The 22089-nt window shown below is 43.1% G+C and overlaps 1 protein-coding gene across 20 annotated transcripts in view; it reads left to right on the top strand.

The window, feature by feature from the left end:
- The window catches only part of rims1a (regulating synaptic membrane exocytosis 1a), a 72855-nt gene extending 61886 nt beyond the window's left edge, over positions 1–10969 (top strand). For 17 of the 20 annotated variants that reach the window (XM_071380605.1, XM_071380606.1, XM_071380621.1 and 14 more), the window contains 7 exons: positions 5512–5675; positions 5996–6207; positions 6331–6496; positions 6625–6737; positions 8251–8352; positions 8492–8631; positions 8771–10969. In XM_071380605.1, the coding sequence (XP_071236706.1) occupies positions 5512–5675; positions 5996–6207; positions 6331–6496; positions 6625–6737; positions 8251–8352; positions 8492–8631; positions 8771–8986 (1113 nt within the window). In that variant the 3' untranslated portion in view covers positions 8987–10969. The remainder of the gene's footprint in view (positions 1–5511; positions 5676–5995; positions 6208–6330; positions 6497–6624; positions 6738–8250; positions 8353–8491; positions 8632–8770) is intronic. The other 3 variants (XM_071380622.1, XM_071380609.1, XM_071380602.1) reach the window with 1 other exon arrangement.
- The last annotated feature ends 11120 nt before the right edge of the window (positions 10970–22089 follow it).

Here is a 22089-nt window from a genome sequence, read left to right as displayed (position 1 = left end):
CATCAAAGCATGAAAATACTTTGCCTTTGTTTTGATTTGTTTGTTTGTCAATTAGGGTGTGCAGGGTGAATACGTGGTCTGTCGTATGATAATTTGGTATAAAGCCAATTTGACTTTTGCTCAGTACATTGTTTTCACTGAGGAAATGTACGAGTCTGCTGTTAATGATAATGCAGAGGATTTTCCCAAGGTTGCTGTTGACGCATATCCCACGGTAGTTATTGGGGTCAAATTTGTCTCCACTTTTGTGGATTGGAGTGATCAGTCCTTGGTTCCAAATATTGGGGAAGATGCCAGAGCTGAGGCTGATGTTAAAGAGTTTTAGTATAGACAATTGGAATTTGTTGTCTGCATATTTGATCATTTCATTGAGGATACCATCAACACCACATGCCTTTTTGGGTTGGAGGGTTTTTATTTTGTCCTGTAGTTCATTCAAGGTAATTGGAGAATCTGGTAGTCTTTAATAGTTGATTCTAAGATTTGTATTTGATCATGTATATGTTTTTGCTGTTTGTTCTTTGTTCTTTGTTATAGAGCCAAAAAGATTGGAGAAGTGGTTTACCCATACATCTCCATTTTGGATAGATAATTCTTTGTGTTGTTGTTTGTTTAGTGTTTTCCAATTTTTCCAGAAGTGGTTACAGTCTATGGATTCTTCAATTACATTGAGCTGATTTCTGATGTGCTGTTCCTTCTTTTTCCATAGTGTAGTTCTGTATTGTTTTAGTGATTCACCATAGTGAAGGCGTAGACTCAGGTTTTCTGGGTCTCTATGTTTTTGTTTGGACAGGTTTCTCAATTTCTTTCTTAGATGTTTGCATTCTTCATCAAACCATTTGTCATTGTTATTCATTTTCTTCGGTTTTCTATTTGAGATTTTTAGATTTGATAGGGAAGCTGAGAGGTCAAATATACTGTTAAGATTTTCTACTGCCAAGTTTACACCTTCACTATTACTCTGGAATGTTTTGTCCAGGAAGTTGTCTAAAAGGGATTGAATTTGTTGTTGCCTAATTGTTTTTTGATAGGTTTCCAGATTACATTCTTTCCATCTATAGCATTTCTTAATATTACTCAGCTCCTTTGGCTTTTATGCCTCATGATTGAGTATTGCTCTGTTCAAGTAGACTGTGATTTTGCTGTGGTCTGATAGGGGTGTCAGTGGGCTGACTGTGAACGCTCTGAGAGACTCTCGTTTGAGGTCAGTGATAAAGTAGTCTACAGTAATACTGCTAAGAGATGAGCTATAGGTGAACCTACCATAGGAGTCCTCTCAAAGCCAACCATTGACTATGTACATACCCAGTGTGCGACAGAGCTTCAGTAGTTGTGACCCGTTTTTGTTGGTTATGTTGTCATAGTTGTGCCTAGGGGGGCATATGGGGGGGAATGCTGTCACCTCCAGGCAGTTGTTTGTCCCCCTGTGTGCTGAGGGTGTCAGGTTCTTGTCCGGTTCTGGCATTTAGGTCGCCACAGACTAGTACATGTCCCTGGGCCTGGAAATGATTTATTTCCCCTCCAGGATGGAGAAGCTGTCTTCATTAAAGTATGGGGATTCTATTGGGGGGATATGGGTAGCACACAGGAGGACATTTTTCTCTGTTAAGATAATTTCCTTTTGAATTTCTAGCCAAATGTAAAATGTTCCTGTGTTGATTAATTTAATGGAGTGAGTTAGGTCTGCTCTATACCATATTAGCTTTCCCCCTTGAGTCCCTTCCCTCTTTCACACCTGGTAGTTTGGTGGATGGGACTACCAGCTCTCTGTAACCTAGAGGGCAACCAGTGTCTCCTCTATACCAGGTTTCTTGTAGGATGACAATGTCTGTATTTCCGATTTCTTTGATGAAGTCTAGGTACCTGCTCTTTAGGCCAAAGGCAGATGACCTCAGGCCTTGGATATTCCAGGATGAGATAGTGAAGGCTTTGTGTTCCATAAAGTGTCCAATGTTGTTGGTCATGTGGTTTGGCCTCAGGCCAGTAAGTGTGAGCAGAGCCTGCTAAGCATCTGGTACATGCCATTGGCTTGGGTTAGTGTAAGAGTGGGGGTTGGGCCTGTTTGCCCGCTCACGGCCTGGGCGTATGCGTGACTTCCATGTTGAAGCCCTCTTTGCGGGGGTGGGGTACATGGGGTGGGCAGGAGGGTTATAGGTCTGATCTGAGGGGACCTAAATGGGGTGTGGGCATGGTTGACTTATGTGGGGTGTTGATTGATTGGGGTGGGGGTGTGTATGTGGCTGGTGGTGTTGTGGTCTGGATGTAGGTCCTCTCGGCGTGGGTCCTCTATGTGTAGGTCCAGGGGGGGGGGGGGTCCCGCAGGTCTGGGAGAGTGTCTCGCTGGTCTGGGCGGGGTGTCTATTGATCTGTTGCTCCTGTGTGAAGTGTTGGCAGCTGGCTGCGTTTGAAAGCAATGTCTTTTAGAGTCCGGGCGAAGGTGGGCACTGCTGCCTTGTCTAGGTGGACCTGGTCATAGAGGCTGTTCAAGTCCAGGGTGGAGTGGTGGGCCAGGAAAACATTTGGTTTTGAGGCACAGTCATGGGAAATACTTGTGTTTACCCGCTGTATGGTAGCAGGGTGGAAGTATTTTTGTGGTAGCAGGGTGGAGATAACCACTTGTGCATTGGGGAAAGTAGAATAAGCTTTTTCTATCACTCCCTTGAGTGCTGTGGCCACCCTTTCCTGGTGTGTTCTCAGGTTGTTTGTGCCTGTGTGTATTATTATGTGGCTAGGTGAGCCTAGTTTGTCCTCAGACAGAAGGTCTAGGGCGCGCTGGGTGTTTGGACACCAGAGTCTAGACACACTGTGTTTGGGAAAGAGTTTTTCTTCTTGTATATATTTCCCATTTGAGTCCATAAGGAGTACAATCTGTGTCTTGGTTATGTCCTCAGTGGGAGTGGGGGGGTTGTCAGGAGAGCTATCAGGGTGGCTGACAGGGGGGGTGCTCAGAGGGGGTGAGATCCCCTGGGCTTGGGGTTCTTCATTTGTCTGTTCTGCTGTGATGTCGACGCTATGGTCAGGGTCTGGTGTGGACTGTTCTGTTCTGGTGTCGAGACTTTTGTCGGGAGCTGAGGTGGGCTGTTCTGCTGGCTTCTCTGCGGGGTTGGCCACCTCTTTAGTGGGTTGTTCTCTGTCACACGCCATCCCCCTCACCCTCTCCTCCAGCAGTCTGATCCTCTCCTCTAGTGCTCTGTTCTTCTCCTGCTCCTGCTTTTTATATTGTTGAAGTTGTGTCACCACAGTCCAGAGTGTAGATATGTCTCTCTCCACCTCCAGCTCTCCGGGTCTGGTTAAGGGGATGTTGTTGTGCTGGACTGTTGTCTGGGTCTGTGCTGACTGGAGTGGAATCACCTGCTGTTCCCTCTCCACCTGCCTTACCTCCAGCTGGGTAAATGTATCCTTCATTCCAATGAGGGGGTAGTACTCTGTCCTGGGAGGTTGACTTTCCACTTGGGGTTGCTCGTCTGTGGGGTTATATAATGAAGAGGTCTGGTCTGACCCGTTCGGGGTGGGGGTATCTTTCTCAAGGGAGAGCTTCTCCTGCTGGGCTAATTATTTTATTAGGTGAAAGTCCAGGTGAAACTGTTTGATGTTGCCCTGTACCATTACCTTTCCAGACTTATAGGGATATACTATATTAGCTGACTCAGAGTCCTCGTTGTCTAGTATCCTGAGTTTCCACCCCTCGTTAACACCCCCCTGTTAACAGAGGGGTAGTGTGCTAATATAGCACTGTGCCAGGAGATGGTCTGGTTAATATAGCACTGTGCCATGCCAGGGGAGGGTTTGTGCGGAAGATGAGGTTGCTGATGTTCCCATTTTTAAAATAGTCAGCAAAAAGTGTCTCTTGATTTTCCATAAAGAGCTTAATTTTGTGATCTTTTCTTGCCTTATCATTCTTTACATACACAGGGTACTGTATTTTAATTACCTCTGAACAGCGGGAGGAAGCTTCTAAGGCCTCTCCATTTTGTTGGAGTAGACTGTTTGACTCTCCTGCCATTGTTGGGATAAAGGGCTTTGACACCTCTCACTTGACACTTCAGTGCTAATTGAAGTTGTATCAAGCTTGGCAGCCTTAATTTAGCATTCAGTCCTTATAAAGTAATGTAATGTATTTTTCTTCTTGGCTTTTGGAAATAAAATATAGCTTCAGACTAAACATGACTCACTCAGTTCCAGGTTGGATGGTGTTTTCAGGTTTCTGTTGTTTTCCAGAGCATTTGCTGTATAGCGTTGGAATAATAATCTTTGGTAGTTGTAAGCCTTCCAGGTGATTCCGTAATTCCGTCCAAAATCAGGTTGTAGGTTTTGAGTTTTGATTTGTAGTGAAGGTTATATTGTAGAGGGTAGCATCCCGTATATGTTCCTGACAAAAAATCCAAGTTTATCTAACTCTAAATCTATATTTTGTTAAGAACATGCTGAAAAATGCAGGAGCACATCTGACCATCTCTCCATCTCTCTGTCCCTCTCTCTCACTCCCCATATTTATGACCATCTCCACATCTCTCCGTCCCTCTCTCTCACTCCCCATATTTTTGACCATCTCTCCATCTCTCTGTCCCTCTCTCTCACTCCCCATATTTATGACCATCTCCCCATCTCTCTGTCCCTCTCTCTCACTCCCCATATTTTTGACCATCTCTCCATCTCTCTGTCCCTCTCTCTCACTCCCCATATTTATGACCATCTCTCTGTCCCTCTCTCTCACTCCCCATATTTATGACCATCTCTCCATCTCTCTGCCCCTCTCTCTCACTCCCCATATTTATGACCATCTCTCCATCTCTCTCTCACTCCCCATATTTATGACCATCTCTCCATCTCTCTGTCCCTCTCTCTCACTCCCCATATGTATGACCATCTCTCCATCTCTCTCTCACTCCCCATATTTTTGACCATCTCTCCATCTCTCTGTCCCTCTCTCTCACTCCCCATATTTATGACCATCTCTCCATCTCTCTGTCCCTCTCTCTCACTCCCCATATTTATGACCATCTCTCTGTCCCCCTCTCTCACTCCCCATATTTATGACCATCTCTCCATCTCTCTGTCCCTCTCTCTCACTCCCCATATTTATGACCATCTCTCCATCTCTCTCTCACTCCCCATATTTATGACCATCTCTCCATCTCTCTGTCCCTCTCTCTCACTCCCCATATTTATGACCATCTCTCCATCTCTCTGTCCCTCTTTCTCACTCCCCATATTTATGACCATCTCTCCATCTCTCTGTCCCTCTTTCTCACTCCCCATATTTATGACCATCTCTCCATCTCTCTGTCCCTCTCTCTCACTCCCCATATTTATGACCATCTCTCCATCTCTCTGTCCCTCTCTCTCACTCACCATATTTATGACCATCTCTCCATGTTCATCTTTCCTCGCTCTCACTCCTCTATCCCCCTTCACAATTCAAAATGATTAAATTCAGTCAACTTTATTGGCATGAAACACATGTGTATATATACTCTCATCCTCTGTCGCTCTCTAATCCTCTCTCTCTAGCTGTATAAGGACCAGAGGAGAACCAGCTGTGAGAACGTATCCCGCAAGTCTTCAGACAGTGATGTCAGCGACGTGTCAGCCATCTCTCGCACCAGCAGTGCCTCCCGCATCAGTAGTACCAGCTACATATCCATCCAGTCAGAGAGACCCCGGGGACGCTTCAAGTAAAAAGAACCACACACATACGCACGCACGCACGCACGCACACACACACACACACACACACACACGCACGCACGCACGCACGCACGCACGCACACCTGTGTGTTGCAGTAAAGACTACAAAATGTATTTGTCTGTCTGTCTCTTTGTCTGTGTATGCGTGCGTGCGTGCGTGTGTGTGCGTGCGTGCGTGCGTGTGTGTGTATGTGTGTGTGTGTGTGTGTGTGTGTGTGTGTGTGTGTGTGTGTGTGTGTGTGTGTGTGTGTGTGTGTGTGTGTGTGTGTGTGTGTGTGTGTGTGTGTGTGTGTGTGTGTGCGTGTAGCAAGGCGATGCGTGCGTCAGGCCGCAGCATGTTAAAGAGCACCAGTGTGAGCGGTGAGATCTATGGCATTGAGCACACGGACGGCAGCCAATCAGATACAGCATTGGGCGGGGGCAAGAAGCGGCGCTCCAGCCTCAGCCAACGGGTGGTGGCCATTGTGGGCCTGCCCTCCAGACGCAGCTGCAGCACCTCACAGCTCACCTCCCAGAAAGGTAACACAGACAGACCATACAAGCAATACCCCACCATACACAAGCCCTGTATCCAGCACCCATATAAAAACCAGTTGGTAATATGAATGTATTGTTGTTGTATTTGTTGTGTGTAATAAAAAGCAGTGGTGGTGGATACTAAAAAGAAGGGCAAGAAAAAGAACAAAATTCAGATCCAGCGGAGTACAGAGGTGGGCATGGCTGTAGAGTACCCCCGCTCTGCCATGAACCGCCAGGCCAGCAGAGACTCCACTGACGGAAGCATGAACAGCTACAGCTCTGAGGGGAAGTCAGTATCTCTAGCCTCACTCTCTCTTTGACTGTAGTGGTAGTGTCATTCTCACTTCAATGCTTGTCCGGTCTAACGTTATTCTGATCTTCAGTAGTTTAACCCCAGTGTGTGTGTGTGTGTTCCAGTCTAATCTTCTCGGGGATGAGGCTGGGGGTTGACAGTCAGTTCAGTGACTTCCTGGATGGCCTTGGCCCCGCCCAACTGGTGGGCCGGCAAACATTAGCCACACCCGCCATGGGTGAGTGGCACAAAGGGATATGATGGACAGTAGTGATGCGTGGGTAAAATCGCTAAGGAAGCCAAGCCAGGGAAAAAAAGCCATATTACAACCTACAGTATGTGTTGTGATAATTGCGTTGTTTGCTCTATAACCTGTTAGTTCATATGCCTTGACACCGTGATATATAGGCCTAAAGGTCGAGACAATAAGAAGACACAGTGGCAGAATAAATTCAACCACACCTTTGTTTCATCACAAAACCGGAGAGCAACATCTGTCTGGTGAAGTCCACAAAGCACATTGCATGTAACAAACAGTTACATGACCTACAACATAGTCAAGCAAGTTAATGTTTTCGGACCACTAAACAACTATTGATTTAGAACCACAGAGAGTTACCACAAGTCACAAAGAAACCAGGAGCTGCCTCCACTATTCCAGCACCTTCAACATCATCAAATCACCTCTGCTTAGTTTAATACAGTGACAACTAAAAGATACCAAAAATAATTTAGTTCAATAAACATAAGCTAAATATGATGTGGCTGTCCATGGTACATATGTGTGTGTGTGTGTGTGTGTGTGTGTGTGTGTGTGTGTGTGTGTGTGTGTGTGTGTGTGTGTGTGTGTGTGTGTGTGTGTGTGTGTGATTAGAAAAAACATGTTGACTCACACTACTTGTAGAGAAACGCCAATGCCATCCTCCTCTCTTTCATCACTCTGTCATACAGTACACAATTTTAGTTGTTGGAGCCTAGGCTACCTGGCTAAAATGCTTGCTCGCTAACTTAAATTCCCTTCATGGGCAATGATGTGCCAGGCCAGCTAGTTAACGTTAGCCTTCTACATCTAGATACATATTGAACTTCCATCCTCTCAGGCCAGGGGCACAACAAGGTATGAATTAATGGTTGGATCAGAATCGCTGCTATAATCATTGGCCAGTACAGAGAATGAAATAAAACCACAAGTCTAAATCCATATCTCTATCCATCACTATTTAGGAAAGGAACGATTTTAGCTAGCTGGCTAGCTAGCCACTGGAGGACAGTGACACAACGAGATGCAAAAATAAAAGAAATTGTGTAAATGACGTACTGTTTTTAATCTGATGTGATTGGTGTAAAGCCAAATCCAAACTGCCTTGGTGCGCAAGGACCATTCACAATCGAGCTCACTCAGTTTAGCTCAACGCTGATTGGCTATTATTTCATATATTTTTTTATCAAGGAAGGCCAAATGCTCTCTGGCTTCCCTTACATTCAATGCTATGGTCGGCAACAATGTCATACTCTTTTTGACCAGACGACATCAGATAGATGGGCTACACATACAGAGATAGAGGGGCGCTGTTTCACTCACTCGGATGCTTTCTCCGGTGAGATACAGTACATTAAGCCCCATGAAACACAAGGAGATGAAAGATACATTATTCTATATGTTTTTATTTATTTTTTGGGGTACCATTTTTGGGGAAGCCTAGATTCCCTTGAGTACACACCACTGATGATATACCGTGTATGGTTTACAGGAGATGTTCAGATCGGAATGATGGACAAAAAAGGCCAGCTAGAGGTGGAGGTGATTAGAGCACGTGGCCTTACCCCCAAACCAGGGTCCAAATCACTCCCAGGTACCACACACACGTACACACACACACACACACACACACACACACACACACACACACACACACACACACAAAATCCCAGATAAGTGTGTCTGTTCTCCATTCTCTCACCTTTCTCCCCCACACCACTCTGTCTCTGCAGCACCCTATGTCAAGGCCTACCTGCTGGATAACGGAGCCTGTAAAGCCAAAAAGAAAACCAAGATTGCACGTAAAACCCTGGAGCCACTCTACCAGCAGGCCCTGCTGTTTGAGGAGAGCCCACAGGGGAAAGTCCTCCAGGTAATAACACCGGGGACTTGTACTGCTTGTGTGTGTGTGTGTGTGTGTGTGTGTCTGTGTCTGTGTGCGTGTGTGTGTGATGCGTACGTGTGTGCTTGAAGGTGTGGGTCCTTGGTCTTATCTCTGTCCCTCTCCACAGATAATAGTCTGGGGCGACTACGGGCGACTGGATCACAAATGCTTCATGGGAGTTGCACAGATCCTATTGGAGGAGCTGGACCTCTCCAGCACAGTGATTGGCTGGTACAAATTGTTTCCTCCTTCCTCATTGGTGGACCCTACCTTAGCCTCGCTTACGCGGCGGGCGTCCCAGACATCCCTGGACAGCTCAGGACCAGCTGGTATGCGCTCTTAGTGACCACAACGCAACCACAACCCCAAATGGACAACAACCAATGGACCACAACTGACCAGAGTGCATGACCACATCCCTAGGGCCAAGATAGACCTTAAGCAAATCAAAGCCAGACAGAGAGATAGAGATATACAGAGAAAGAGAGGGAGAGAGAGAACTAGCCAATCAAAGTTTAGCTGGAGTCAGACAATCATTTCCCATGCCTCCCTCCTTCCGTTTTCCCTCCTTTCTCTGGGCTGCTAGGGCCTTGCTCCTGAGTCTCACGTCTTCTATTTCTCATCCCTCCTTTTTATGTATCCATCCTCCTTCTCTCTGACATCTCCTTTTTTTGTCCCCTCTTTCTCCATTCCTCCTCTCCCTCCGTTGAGTGTGTTATGGCTTGTGCTCCTGAGATTGAAGGGACTCATGCAGCCCACTCTGTTAGGGGGCACAAGGGATGTCAGCCCAGGCTTGGTGTAGCCAATCAATGAAGAGGTTATTGTGAGGCCATAAAGAGTGTGCAGGAGACAAAGGGAAAAGATTGAAGACGCCCTGCCGACAGCTGCCCATCAAAATGCGTTTCAGCATTGAGGTCGTCATGGCGTCGCTATATCTGTGAGGATTGGCGTGATTGCACAACCTGTTAGGGGAGGGAGACTGCACAGGTGAAAACAATACTTGTTCTAAGATCAAAGCAAGCACAAAAGCTTGATTATTTTTCAGACAACAAATGGTTGTGAAAGAGAAAAAAAAGGGCCAAATTATGGTTAGATCTATTTTATTCTATTTGCCTAGAGTTGAGAATGGTACCTAGAGTTTGCCTAGAGTTGAGAATGTTGAGAATGTGGTGCAGACTCCCTGTGTGCATATTTGGTTTCGAGTGATGGTGGTCTGCAGACCAGCAGAGGTCTCGTCACCCCCCGCGAGTGTGGCGGGCGCAGCATGACTCGGGACCCCGGCCCAAGCTGCATGCACATTTTTTTGTAAAACAAAAGCCAGACGAATTACTTAAAAAGAGACTAGACTAAATGTGTGTTAGTTCCACATACTTTAGGCCAGCTTGTATGTTGCATGTACTTGTACAGTTTGCTCGTACTGAATATGAATACAAACAGAAAAGCCATCCGCCATCCAAGGGCGGACACCGGGGGAATAAGCTCCGCCCAGGCCACACCTCCCACTCTGCGTATGAATATCCATATTAGGAAGTCTCCAAAATACTTTTTTCTTTTCTTGTGTTCCTTTTGAACCCTTTGGAGAGCAGTGCTGTATCGTAGTACTGAGCAAACTGACTATCTGAGGAGCTAGGTGTTTTAACTATAGTCTTTGGCAGTGGGGCTAGGTAGAGAATGTGTGTATAAAAACAGAGATTAATGTATATGAAGTATAATTATGACATAAATGATAAAAGATATAGATATATATGATTATCAAATGAGTGTATCTGACTATACACCTATCACCTATAAACACACACACACGTTGTCAATATGAGTCAGGGGGACGATATTTACACACACAAAACGATCCAAACATTCCTAGTCCTATGGAAACAGATCTGAGCCCCTTGCCCTGTGCTTTGAGAGCCGCTGAGCGGTGCCCAACCACAAGGGGGAGCCAACAGACCTTTCAGTTTCTCCTCATAGCAGCCAAAACCAACATGACTATTTGCAACACATGCCACCTTGTTTCTTTAACCGCAAAACTTTAATCCCCGTATTTTATCATGGTTTGGACTGAACTTAAAACCCATAAAGATTTTGTTAGCTGACGTTTTAGTTGAACCTCTTGGGGTGCAGCCCACTGCCCTTTCCTTTGTCGGTATTACTCCACGATACTGATTGTTTACAGTCCATGAGTTTCCACTCAAAACACGATATCTAGAAAAGAAGTATTCACTTCAACATTTCTTGTTTGTATAACAGATGTGGCTCTACTGATGTGTATGTTTTATATTCAAGAGTTCATTTTTATTATTTACAAATAAAAGACTGTGGAAGAAAATGGTGGGCAAATCGACTCCGGTTTTTGACTCACCCTTGGCGATAAACAGGGTATATGATGATGAACTTAACTATGAACTTAACTACCGCAAAATGGCTGCTGAGCAGTACAAAGAAGTCAACATATTTAGGCGCCAACAAATTTAGCCATGTAACAACTTTTTTATGACTTTCCCTTACCTTAATCCTAACCTTAATCCTCAACGAAGGTAGGTGCTGCACATCAAGGCTGATGTGGATTGGCCCCCTTTACAATGCCAAGCACTTTGAAGCATATGAAGTGCTACAAAAGCAATTGTTCGGTATCATTATTTATCAACTGTTATCTTTCATAACAAGATAATGTATGCATATCATAACTGCATTAGTATCTGGATAAATTGATAATGTATGTGACCCTGGGACTAAACACCCTGCAACTGGATCCTGGACTTCCTGACGGGCCTCCCCCAGGTGGTAAGGGTAGGTAACAACACATCCGCCACGCTGATCCTCAACACTGGGGCCCCTCAGGGATGGTGCTCAGTCCCCTCCTGTACTCCCTGTTCACTCATGACTGCATGGCCAGGCACGACTCCAACACCATCATTACGTTTTGCTGATGACACAACAGTGGTAGGCCTGATCACCGACAACAATGAGACAGCCTATAGGGAGGAGGTCAGAGACTTGACCGTGTGGTGCAACGACAACAACCTCTCCCTCAATGTGATCAAGACAAAGGAGATGATTGTGAACTACAGGAAAAGGAGGATTTTCATCAATGGGGCTGTAGTGGAGCAGGTTGAGAGCTTCAAGTTCCTTGGCGTCAACATCACCAACAAACTAACATGGTCCAAGCACACCAAGACAGTCGTGAAGAGGGCATGACAAAACCTATTCCCCTTCAGGAGACTGAGAAGATTTGGCATGGGTCCTCAGATCCTCAAAATGTTTTACAGCTGCACCATCGAGAGCATCCTGACGGGTTGCATCACTGCCTGGTATGGCAAGTGCTCGGCCTCCGACCGCAAGGCACTACAGAGGGTAGTGCGTACGGCCCAGTACATCACCAGGACCAAGCTTCCTGCCATCCAGGACCTCTATACCAGGCGGTGTCAGAGGAAGGCCCTAAAAATTGTCAAAGACTCCAGCCACCCTAGTCATAGACTGTTCTCTCTGCTACTGCATGGCAAGCGGTACCGGACCGCCATGTCTAGGTCCAAGAGGCTTCTAAACAGCTTCTACCCACAAGCCATAAGACTCCTGAACAGCAAATCAAATGGCTACCCAGACTATTTGCATTGCACCCCACCCACCCTCTTCTACGCTGCTGCTACTCTCTGTTATTATCTATGCATGGTCACTTTAATAACTCTACCCACATGTACATAATTACCTCAATTACCTCAACACCGGTGCCCCCCGCACATTGACACATTGACTCTGTACCGGTACCCCCTGTATATAGCACCACTATTGTTATTTACTGCTGCTCTTTCATTATTTGTTATTCTTATCTCTTAGTTTTTAGAGGATTTTTTTAAAACTGCATTGTTGGTTAAGGGCTTGTAAGTAAGCGTTTCACTGCAAGGTCTACACCTGTTGTGTTCGGCCCACGTGACAAATACAATTTGATTTGATATCAACAGAGAGGTATACAAACAGCATGGGAATGAAATCATCAACATGTATTGAACACATCTTTACTAATGCTGCAGAAATGTGCTTGAAAGCAGTATCCAGATCCATCGGATGTAGTAATCACAGTTTGCAGCCATCCACTTCCTTATGTCTGAAACACAGGCTTCTAGCGAGAGCAATTTTAAGGCTTCACCATGTTTCATTGAAAATTACAGCTTTGTGTCATCTGCATAGCAGTGAAAGTTAACATTATGTTTTCGAATGACATCCCCAAGAGGTAAAATATATAGTGAAAACAGTAGTGGTTCTAAAACGGAACCTTGAGGAACACCGAAATGTACAGTTGATTTGTCAGAGGACAAACCATTCACAGAGACAAACTGATATCTTTCCGACAGATAAGATCTAAACCAGGCCAGAACTTGTCCGTGTAGACCAATTTGGGTTTCCAATCTCTCCAAAAGAATGTGGTGATCGATGGTATCAAAGGCAGCACTAAGGTCTAGGAGCACGAGGACAGATGCAGAGCCTCGGTCTGACGCCATTAAAAGGTAATTTACCACCTTAGTCTCAGTGCTATGATGGGGTCTAAAACCAGACTGAAGCATTTCGTATACATTGTTTGTCTTCAGGAAGGCAGTGAGTTGCTGTGCAACAGCTTTTTCAAAAGAAATTGAGAGGAATGGAAGATTCGATATAGGCCGATAGTTTTTTATATTTTCTGGGTCAAGGTTTGGCTTTTTCAAGAGAGGCTTTATTACTGCCACTTTTAGTGAGTTTGGTACACATCCGGTGGATAGAGAGCCGTTTATTATGTTCAACATAGGAGGGCCAAGCACAGGAAGCAGCTCTTTCAGTAGTTTAGTTGGAATAGGGTCCAGTATGCAGCTTGAAGGTTTAGAGGCCATGATTATTTTCATCATTGTGTCAAGAGATATAGTACTAAAACACTTAATTGTCTCTCTTGATCCTAGATCCTGGCAGAGTTGTGCAGACTCAGGACAGCTGAGCTTTGGAGGAATGCACAGATTTAAAGAGGAGTCCGTAATTTGCTTTCTAATGATCATGATCTTTTCCTCAAAGAAGTTCATGAATGTATTACTGCTGAAGTGAAAGCCATCCTCACTTGGGGAATGCTGCTTTTTAGTTAGCTTTGCGACAGTATCAAAAATAAATTTTGGATTGTTCTTATTTTCCTCAATTAAGTTGGAAAAATAGGATGATCGAGCAGCAGTGAGGGCTCTTAGATACTGCACGGTACTGTCTTTCCAAGCTAGTCGGAAGACTTCCAGTTTGGTGTGGCGCCATTTCCGTTCCAATTTTCTGGAAGCTTGCTTCAGAGCTCGGGTATTTGCTGTATACCAGGGAGCTAGTTTCTTATGACAAAGGTTTTTAGTTTTTAGGGGTGCAACTGCATCTACGGTATTGCGCAAGGTTAACCTTTCTCGCCCCGGGGTTCCGCTAGCGGAACACCCACAACATTTCGCAGCGCGCGAAATTCAAATATATTTTTTTGAAATATTTAACTTCCACACATTAACAAGTCCAATACAGCAAATGAAAGATAGACATCTTGTGAATCCAGCCAACATGTCCGATTTTTTAAATGTTTTACAGCGAAAACACAATATATATTTATGTTAGCTCACCACAATAGCCAAACACACAACGCCATGTTTTCACCGCAAACATAGCTTTCACAAAACCCACAAATAGAGATAAAATGAATCACTAACCTTTGAACAACTTCATCAGATGACAGTCTTATAACATCATGTTATACAATACATTTATGTTTTGTTCGAAAATGTGCATATTTATAGGTATAGATCATAGTTTTACATTGCAGCCACCGTCACAAATAGCACCAAAACAGCCAGAATAATTACAGAGAGCAACGTGAAATACATAAATACTCATCATAAAACATTTATGAAAAATACATGTTGTACAGCAAATGAAAGATAAACATCTGTCACACCCTGGCCTTAGTTATCTTTGTTTTCTTTATTATTTTAGTTAGGTCAGGGTGTGACATGGGGGATGTATGTGTTTTTGTATTGTCTAGGGGTTTTGTATGTTTATGGGGTAGTGTTCAGTCTAGGTGTTTGTATGTCTATGGTTGCCTAGATTGGTTCTCAATTAGAGACAGCTGTTTATCGTTGTCTCTGATTGGGAGCCATATTTAGGCAGCCATAGTCATTAGGTAGGTTGTGGGTGATTGTCTATGTCTTTGTGTAAGTTGCCAGTGTCTGCACTTATTTGTTTTGTATAGCTTCACGTTCGTCGGTTTATTGTTTTGTAGTTTTGTTTAAGTGTTCTTCAGTACGTCGCTTAAATAAATAGATTATGTATTCACTTCACGCTGCGCCTTGGTCCTCTTCTCTTTCACGTTACGACGATCGTGACAACATCTTGTGAATCCAGCCAATATTTCTGATTTTTTAAGTGTTTTACAGCGAAAACACAATATATATTTATGTTAGCTCACCACAATAGCCAAACACACAACGCCATTTATTCACCGCTAACATAGCTTTCACAAAACCCACAAATAGAGATAAAATGTATCACTAACCTTTGAACAACTTCATCAGATGACAGTCTTATAACATCATGTTATACAATACATTTATGTTTTGTTCGAAAATGTGCATATTTATAGCTACTAATCCTGGTTTTACATTGTGAATACGGCGCCATAATGCACGAAATTGTCCGGTTCTTAATGCAACCGCTGTGTTAGATTAAAAAAAATAACTTTAGTACAAAGTACAGCATGCAATATTCTGAGACAGCGCCCAGCAATTCTCCGCCATGTTGGAGCCAACATATTCCACAAAAATATGAAATAACATCATAAATATTCTCTTACCTTTGATGATCTTCCATCAGAATGTAGTGCAAGGAGTCCTAGTTCCACAATAAATCGTTGTTTTGTTTTAGAATGTCCATTTCTTCTGTCGAATTAGCAACTTTGGCTAGCATTGTGGAGGGCACATGTCCATCAACTCTTGGCGCATGGAACGAAACATTCCAAAAGTCACAATAAACGTTGAATAAACTGGTCAAACTCTGTTGAAAATCCATCTTTATGATGTTTTTCTCATATGTATCCAATAAAGTCAGAGACGGAGCATTTCGTCGTGTATACCTAACGCATTTCAGAAGACAATGTCGTGTTCCCTTGTGCGCAGCTGAATACTGCCAATAGGGCGGACCTGTCACTCCAAAAGCTCTCATTCGGTCTCACATCAAGCTAGACACCCCATTCAACATTCTACTGCCTGTTGACATCTAGTGGAAGGCGTATGAAGTGCATACAGATCCATAAATATAAGGCAATTGAATAGGGAAGCCCTGACACAGAGCCCCATTTTCAGAATTTTCACTTCCTGTTTGGAAGTTTGCTGCCAAATGAGTTCTGTTTTACTCACAGATATAATTCAAACAGTTTTAGAAACTTCAGAGTGTTTTCTATCCAATAGTAATAATAATATGCATATCGTATGATCTAGAACAGAGTACGAGGCTGTTTAATTTGGGCACGATTTTTTCCCAAAGTGAAAACAGCACCCCCTATTCACTAAGAGGTTAAATTGAGTTCCTCAGTTAGGTGGTTAACTGATTTTTGTCCTCTGACGTCCTTGGGTAGACAGAGGGAGTCTGGAAGGGCATCAAGGAATCTTTGTGTTGTCTGAGAATTTATAGCACGACTTTTGATGCTCCTTGGTTGGGGTCTGAGCAGATTATTTGTTGCGATTGCAAACGTAATAAAATGGTGGTCCAATAGTCCAGGATTATGAGGAAAAACATTAAGATCTACAACATTTATTCCATGGGACAAAACTAGGTCCAGAGTATGACTGTGACAGTGAGTAGGTCCAGAGACATGTTGGACAAAACCCATTGAGTCGATGATGGCTCCGAATGCCTTTTGGAGTGGGTGGATTTTGTGTTGTAGATATGTGGTAGTGGAGTAGGGGCCTGAGGGCACACACTTAGTGTGTTGTGAAATCTGTTATGAATGTATTGTTTTTAAAATTGCATAACTGCCTTAATTTTGCCGGACCCCAGTGAGAGTAGCGGCTGCCTTGGCAGCAGCTAATGGCGATCCATAATAAATAGAAATACAAATTAGGAAAGATTCTTTCAGCTCACTTACCTGAGCTGAAGGAGTCATCTCCAATCTAAGAATACACCTTCAAATGTGTCGATTTTCACTGGCATTTACAACAATAAACCATGTCCAATACTCACACTTAGTGGTAGAAATGGACATAACACAGTTTTAGGCACTACCTATGCCATAACCTTACATAGCAGGTGTAAAAGAAACGCCATGACTGGACGCCTACTTAAATGCCTACTTCTATGCCAGGGGCCTCCAACCTGTTCCTGGAGAGCTACATACCGTCCTGTATGTTTTAGCTCCAGCCCCAGTTGTAACTAACCTGGTTCAGCTTATCAACCAGCTAATTATTAGAATCAGGTGTGATAGATTAGGGTTGGAGTGAAACCAAAAGGATGATAACTCTCCAGGAACAGGGTTGGATAGCTCTAGCCCTGCACCATGACTACAAGATGACAAAACAAGCCTAGGTTTTGTAACTGAATGCTTTTCAACTGGCCTCCTGGGCCGAGGATTCTATTCAACCGGGCCGAGGATTCTATTCAACCAGGCCTAGGATACTATTCAACCGGGCCTAGGATACTATTCAACTGGGCCTAGGATACTATTCAACCATAATGTTGTTCGTCTTGATTTACTTATTTTATCCATTCCCCCATAGCCGCGGGAATTAGCACCCCTTAAAAATCGGAATAAAAATCTGATTAAAAAACAAAACAAATGATGTGCACTGGGCCTGTATTAGCAGACTGATATAGCCTATGTGCGCTGCAAAAGGATTTGTCCAACACCCTCAAACTACTTCCCGCAGCCAGGCAAACGTAATATTCTGGTCTGACCTGGAAAAGAGTTGGAGTGGGAAGGGTTAAATAAGACTATTGGAAGATGGGAAAATACTGGACAATTGAGTTGATGACCTAAAATGGAGTTAATGGGTCCCATTACATTTTCATATCACAAATAGGCCCATTTTTTTTATAGTATGATGTCATACACTTTTACTAATAAGTCATAGATAAGTCATTTTCTATTTCATTTATTGAAATATCTGTACAGGATATTTAAGGACTGTGGCTTTAAACCAGAGCGAGAGGCATTCCTTGGCCCTCCATGTTCCAACACCTCTTCCAGCAGCATCTTGGTTTCCCATCCAGGTATCACCAGCAGAGGACCATTGCATTGTTCTTTGCTTAGGCTTTGAGGAGTGGGATTAGTTTGAAACACTTGGTGTCTCAACTGTCTTAGTGTCCGTGTTACCGGTAAATTGTATTTCTCACAGACAGCAATTAACTACCATACATGTCCACTGCGTACAGGAAAAAATGTAGGCTACATAGAAACACTTGGATACAGCATAGATTGAACAAACATGGCTTTAGCGCCATCATCGGGTGAAAAATAAGTTTGTTCTAACAGAAATGCACTGACTTGGGCTCCCTTGTCATGCCTCTGTATTGGCAGCAGCATTAGTCTAGATGCATTTGTCAATTTACTCAGTAGCATACAGTTCACAGACAAGAAAATCCAAATGGAGGTGTGGTCATAATATTAGAACCACACTTAGTATGATGACACATAATACGTCTTCATGTTTCTACCGACCAGCTGTGTTTCTTTAACGCTTCCTCTTCATTTTTTCACATCGCTGGTTATGTCGTTTTGATTGAGAATGTAAAGAATGTTAATGGTTTGGTTGTAGATCTTCTCTTCTCCCTTATTCACAGTGAAATAGCCTTTCTTGGCCTGTTTCAGAAGAGGCAGAACACTTGATCCCATTTCTGATAGCCAGCCTGCTTGTAGCGTCATACCCAAGAAGACCCGAGGCTGTAATCACTGCCAAAGGTGCTTCAACAAAGTACTGACTAAGAAGTCTGAACACTTATGTAAATGTGATATTTCTTTTGTTTCTTTTTTTTGTGCAAAATTTTCTAAAAATAGGGTTTTGCTTTGCCATTATGGGGTATTATGTGTAGATTGATGAGAGGAAAAAACTATTGAATCCATTTTAGAATAAGGCTGTAACGTACCAAAATGTGGAAAAAGTCAAGGGGCCATGCACTTTCTGAATGCACTGTATGAAATGTAGTATGCTAAAATACGCAAACAGCATTTAGAGTTAAAATATGGCATTGGATAGGAGACTGTTGACAGAGAAATTGCATTTTATTAAATACACAAATACACAGGTTGACTGTAAAACATTGCAGTATTGTATTTATTTTTCTCCCAATTTTGATTTATTATGCTGATATTCATAACCATGCATATTGTACTATTCAAAATGGTAGGCTACTGGCATACCTGAACTTCATTCCCAAGAATCCCAACTTTCTGGAAGCAGGAGATAAGTTGGGCATGCGTGGCCCAGTAGCCATAGGGTAAGGTAATTCATGTGCAACTTGTTTGAAGTTTCTGCTTGGGTGAAGTCTCTTCGCGTTTCCACCACAAGTTTAGGGTTGCTGCAGCCTACGCTCATGATTCCCACTAGTAGACATTAACCCTGCTTTCTTGCTGAATTGTTGTTTTACATGTTTGTCTTACTTTGGTGTGTTGTTAGCAGTGGCGACCTGTCATTCAGGGCAGGTGGGAGCCCCACCTTTTCAGCTTTGTTGCCTGTTTTGCATAGTATTTTGGCATTAATTCGTGTCACATATCAGTTTGCAAGCAATTTAAAAACACATTTATTGAGATAGTAAAGCCGCATACAAACATGCTCTCTTTCCTGCTTTCTTGAGTAAGGCATCTCCAAAATGCAGGTGTTTCAGCCTAGCTCAGTGCTTTCTGTGGTGGTGGGGCAGCCAGTCGAAAATACAGAGCGTAGGGTTTGGTAATCTTCTCTAGTTAACCCTGCTGAAAAGATTAAACATTCACACGCAATACCATGGGCCAGAAAAACTTGAATACATTGACCATACTGTCAATCCAGCATGACTTCTGCCACTTCAAAACAACTGGACACTCGGAACTGGGAAATCTCAGACTTCAGTGAGTTCAAGACAACTGGGAACTCTGAAAAAATGAGTCAACCTTGTTTTTTCCCGAGTTCCCAGTTGTCTTGAATGCTCCATAAATCCAGAGAATGCCAGACGTTGATGACAAAATTTGATGACAAAATTTGCCTACAAGAAAGACCGCCGCGCCACCTTCCTCTTCAAGTGGGCACAGCACAACAACTGTGAGTCCAAAACTTTATAGTATGCTGCTGCATAGATTATGTAATATGCAAGGGAGATATGTATACTGTAGCTAAGAAAGTAATACTAAGTGTATGTTGAGCTTAGTAGCCCTTGTGCCTCACCCTAATAATTTGGTCAGTTTCCCCCTCAGAACTTAGCCTACTGTTCTGACTTGGTGCTGCACATGTAGCCTATACCCTGTTTTAGAGAAAAGTTATGATTGAATATTGTGAGAGCTTACTTTGTCTGCTTATCTTGCCCCTTTATTTATCCTATGGTTCTGACTTGGTGTACAGGGAGAAAACTGTAAGAATGGCCCATGTTCTGAATTATGTCTCTGTACATTTCAAAAGTGCTGAATAAATAGTTATATTGACTATTTCCATCTTAGCTCACTCATTAATGTCTTAATTGAAATGATGGATTGCCTCATTGTTCCCTTATGCCATAGTTTGTACATCTCAATTGTTATAGGTCTATTGCTTATATAGGTCCATCTCATTAGTATCTTATTCATAGTTTTAGGCAATGTTTGAATGATTTCATTGTTTTGCATACTTTGTATATTATAATTAGCTCATGTGCTTTTCTTGAAGAGGAGGAGGTACTATATAATGTTGTTGTGTCTGTGACCATGTTTGTCAGCGACAGTCACTTCCCATTCAGATATTTGTTTTCAACACAAAGTTCCGTAATAGACCCATGTAATTCCAGTTGATATTGCGAGGGTTGTTTTGTTTGCGCAATGCGCTCTCTGTGCATCGGTATATTGTATATAAAAGTGGATCCTCATGATTGTACTTTCCTTCCTTTTTTGACAACATAGGCCTAATAAAATACTTAAAATGGTAGGCTAACCGAGTCTCTCTCTCCCTCTCTCTCTGCGGTGACTTAAAGAAGCGTAAAGTTAAGGCCTCAACATCTTGCTAAATTTATCTGAACTAAAATCTATCTGAATTTCTGTCTGTGTCCATTTTAAAGGGTCCTGAAGGAATAGGCCTACCTCGTTGCAGCGCATTTGCTTGGACTTACTTATAGTTAGAGCTAAGAGTTAATGATATAAGAATAAACATCATGAATTCACTGAACATAAATGGAATAATAATTGTGTATGGTTCAAAAGTCAAAACTCATTTTGCCGTTCGTTATTATTGAAGGAGAATGCGGTTCTTATCGACTTCTTATTTAATCCACAAGGAGTCAGTAGTAACCACATTTGTTTTTAAGCAAGTCAGCCATATCAGCTATGGTTTTTAAAAAGGCAGTAAATGAGGCTGAATGAACTGTTTCGCTGCCAGACAAGGCTCCTCTGATAACCAGGTGTAGCGGTGGTAAGGATTCACTCCATGGTGCTGAAAGAAAGCTCTGCTGTTGGGACAGCTTTATGTAGGTCGTAACAGTTTGTGGGCATCGTTTGTCATCGTTATAGTGCAATTAATGTATTGTTTAGTGTTGTATTGTGTAGTGGCTTTGCTGGCATGCATCAACAAAAAATAAGTTGAGTTTGCCTCACCAAGATTTTACATGCTAAAACTGCCACTGCTTGTTAGCACATTGCAGATGCTGCAAGACACAGCAAGCCGACCAACCTCTGTAGACTCCTAGCGTCCCGATACAGCTCCATCAAACTCAAGGAAACGGTGGTGCGTGTGGTATCCCAAACCTGGTAATGATTATTAGCACTACCGCCATGGTTCGTTGGACAAAGCCTATGGGGAAATGAATGTTGTTTTTGTATGGTTTTGGGGTAAATACCGAAAACAAGGTCTGTTGTAAACACAGGCTTAGGAGATCTTATATGTTTTGTTCTATAAGAAAATCTTCACCAGCTAATGTCACTTTTGGTGAATTTTTAAGAATTGATGTCATTTTAAAAAGCATATAAAGGCTTCATAATTCATAAAGGTCATGTTAACTGACTCATAGTATATCGTAGAACCAAATAAGATCTCCTAAGCCTGTGTTAACCTCAGCTTTTATTTTCTGCATTTATCCCAAAACTCTATTCTTTCCCATAGTGATGGCTTAATGAACCAGAGGAAACTCATTTCCGGGTTTTAGGACTACAAGGTGGCCAGCTCTATTAGTATGATATGTTACATAAGACAGAAGGTTACATACAAGGATACTTAAAACTTCTTGTCAATAGGGGGGCGCTATTTTCACTTTGGAAAAAATCGTGCCCAAATT

This window comes from Salvelinus alpinus, chromosome 32, assembly GCF_045679555.1.
Source record: "Salvelinus alpinus chromosome 32, SLU_Salpinus.1, whole genome shotgun sequence".
In the NCBI taxonomy this organism is placed as follows: domain Eukaryota; kingdom Metazoa; phylum Chordata; class Actinopteri; order Salmoniformes; family Salmonidae; genus Salvelinus; species Salvelinus alpinus.
Note: the sequence above shows the minus strand (reverse complement) of the source record. Positions and strands in the feature narration are given on the sequence as shown.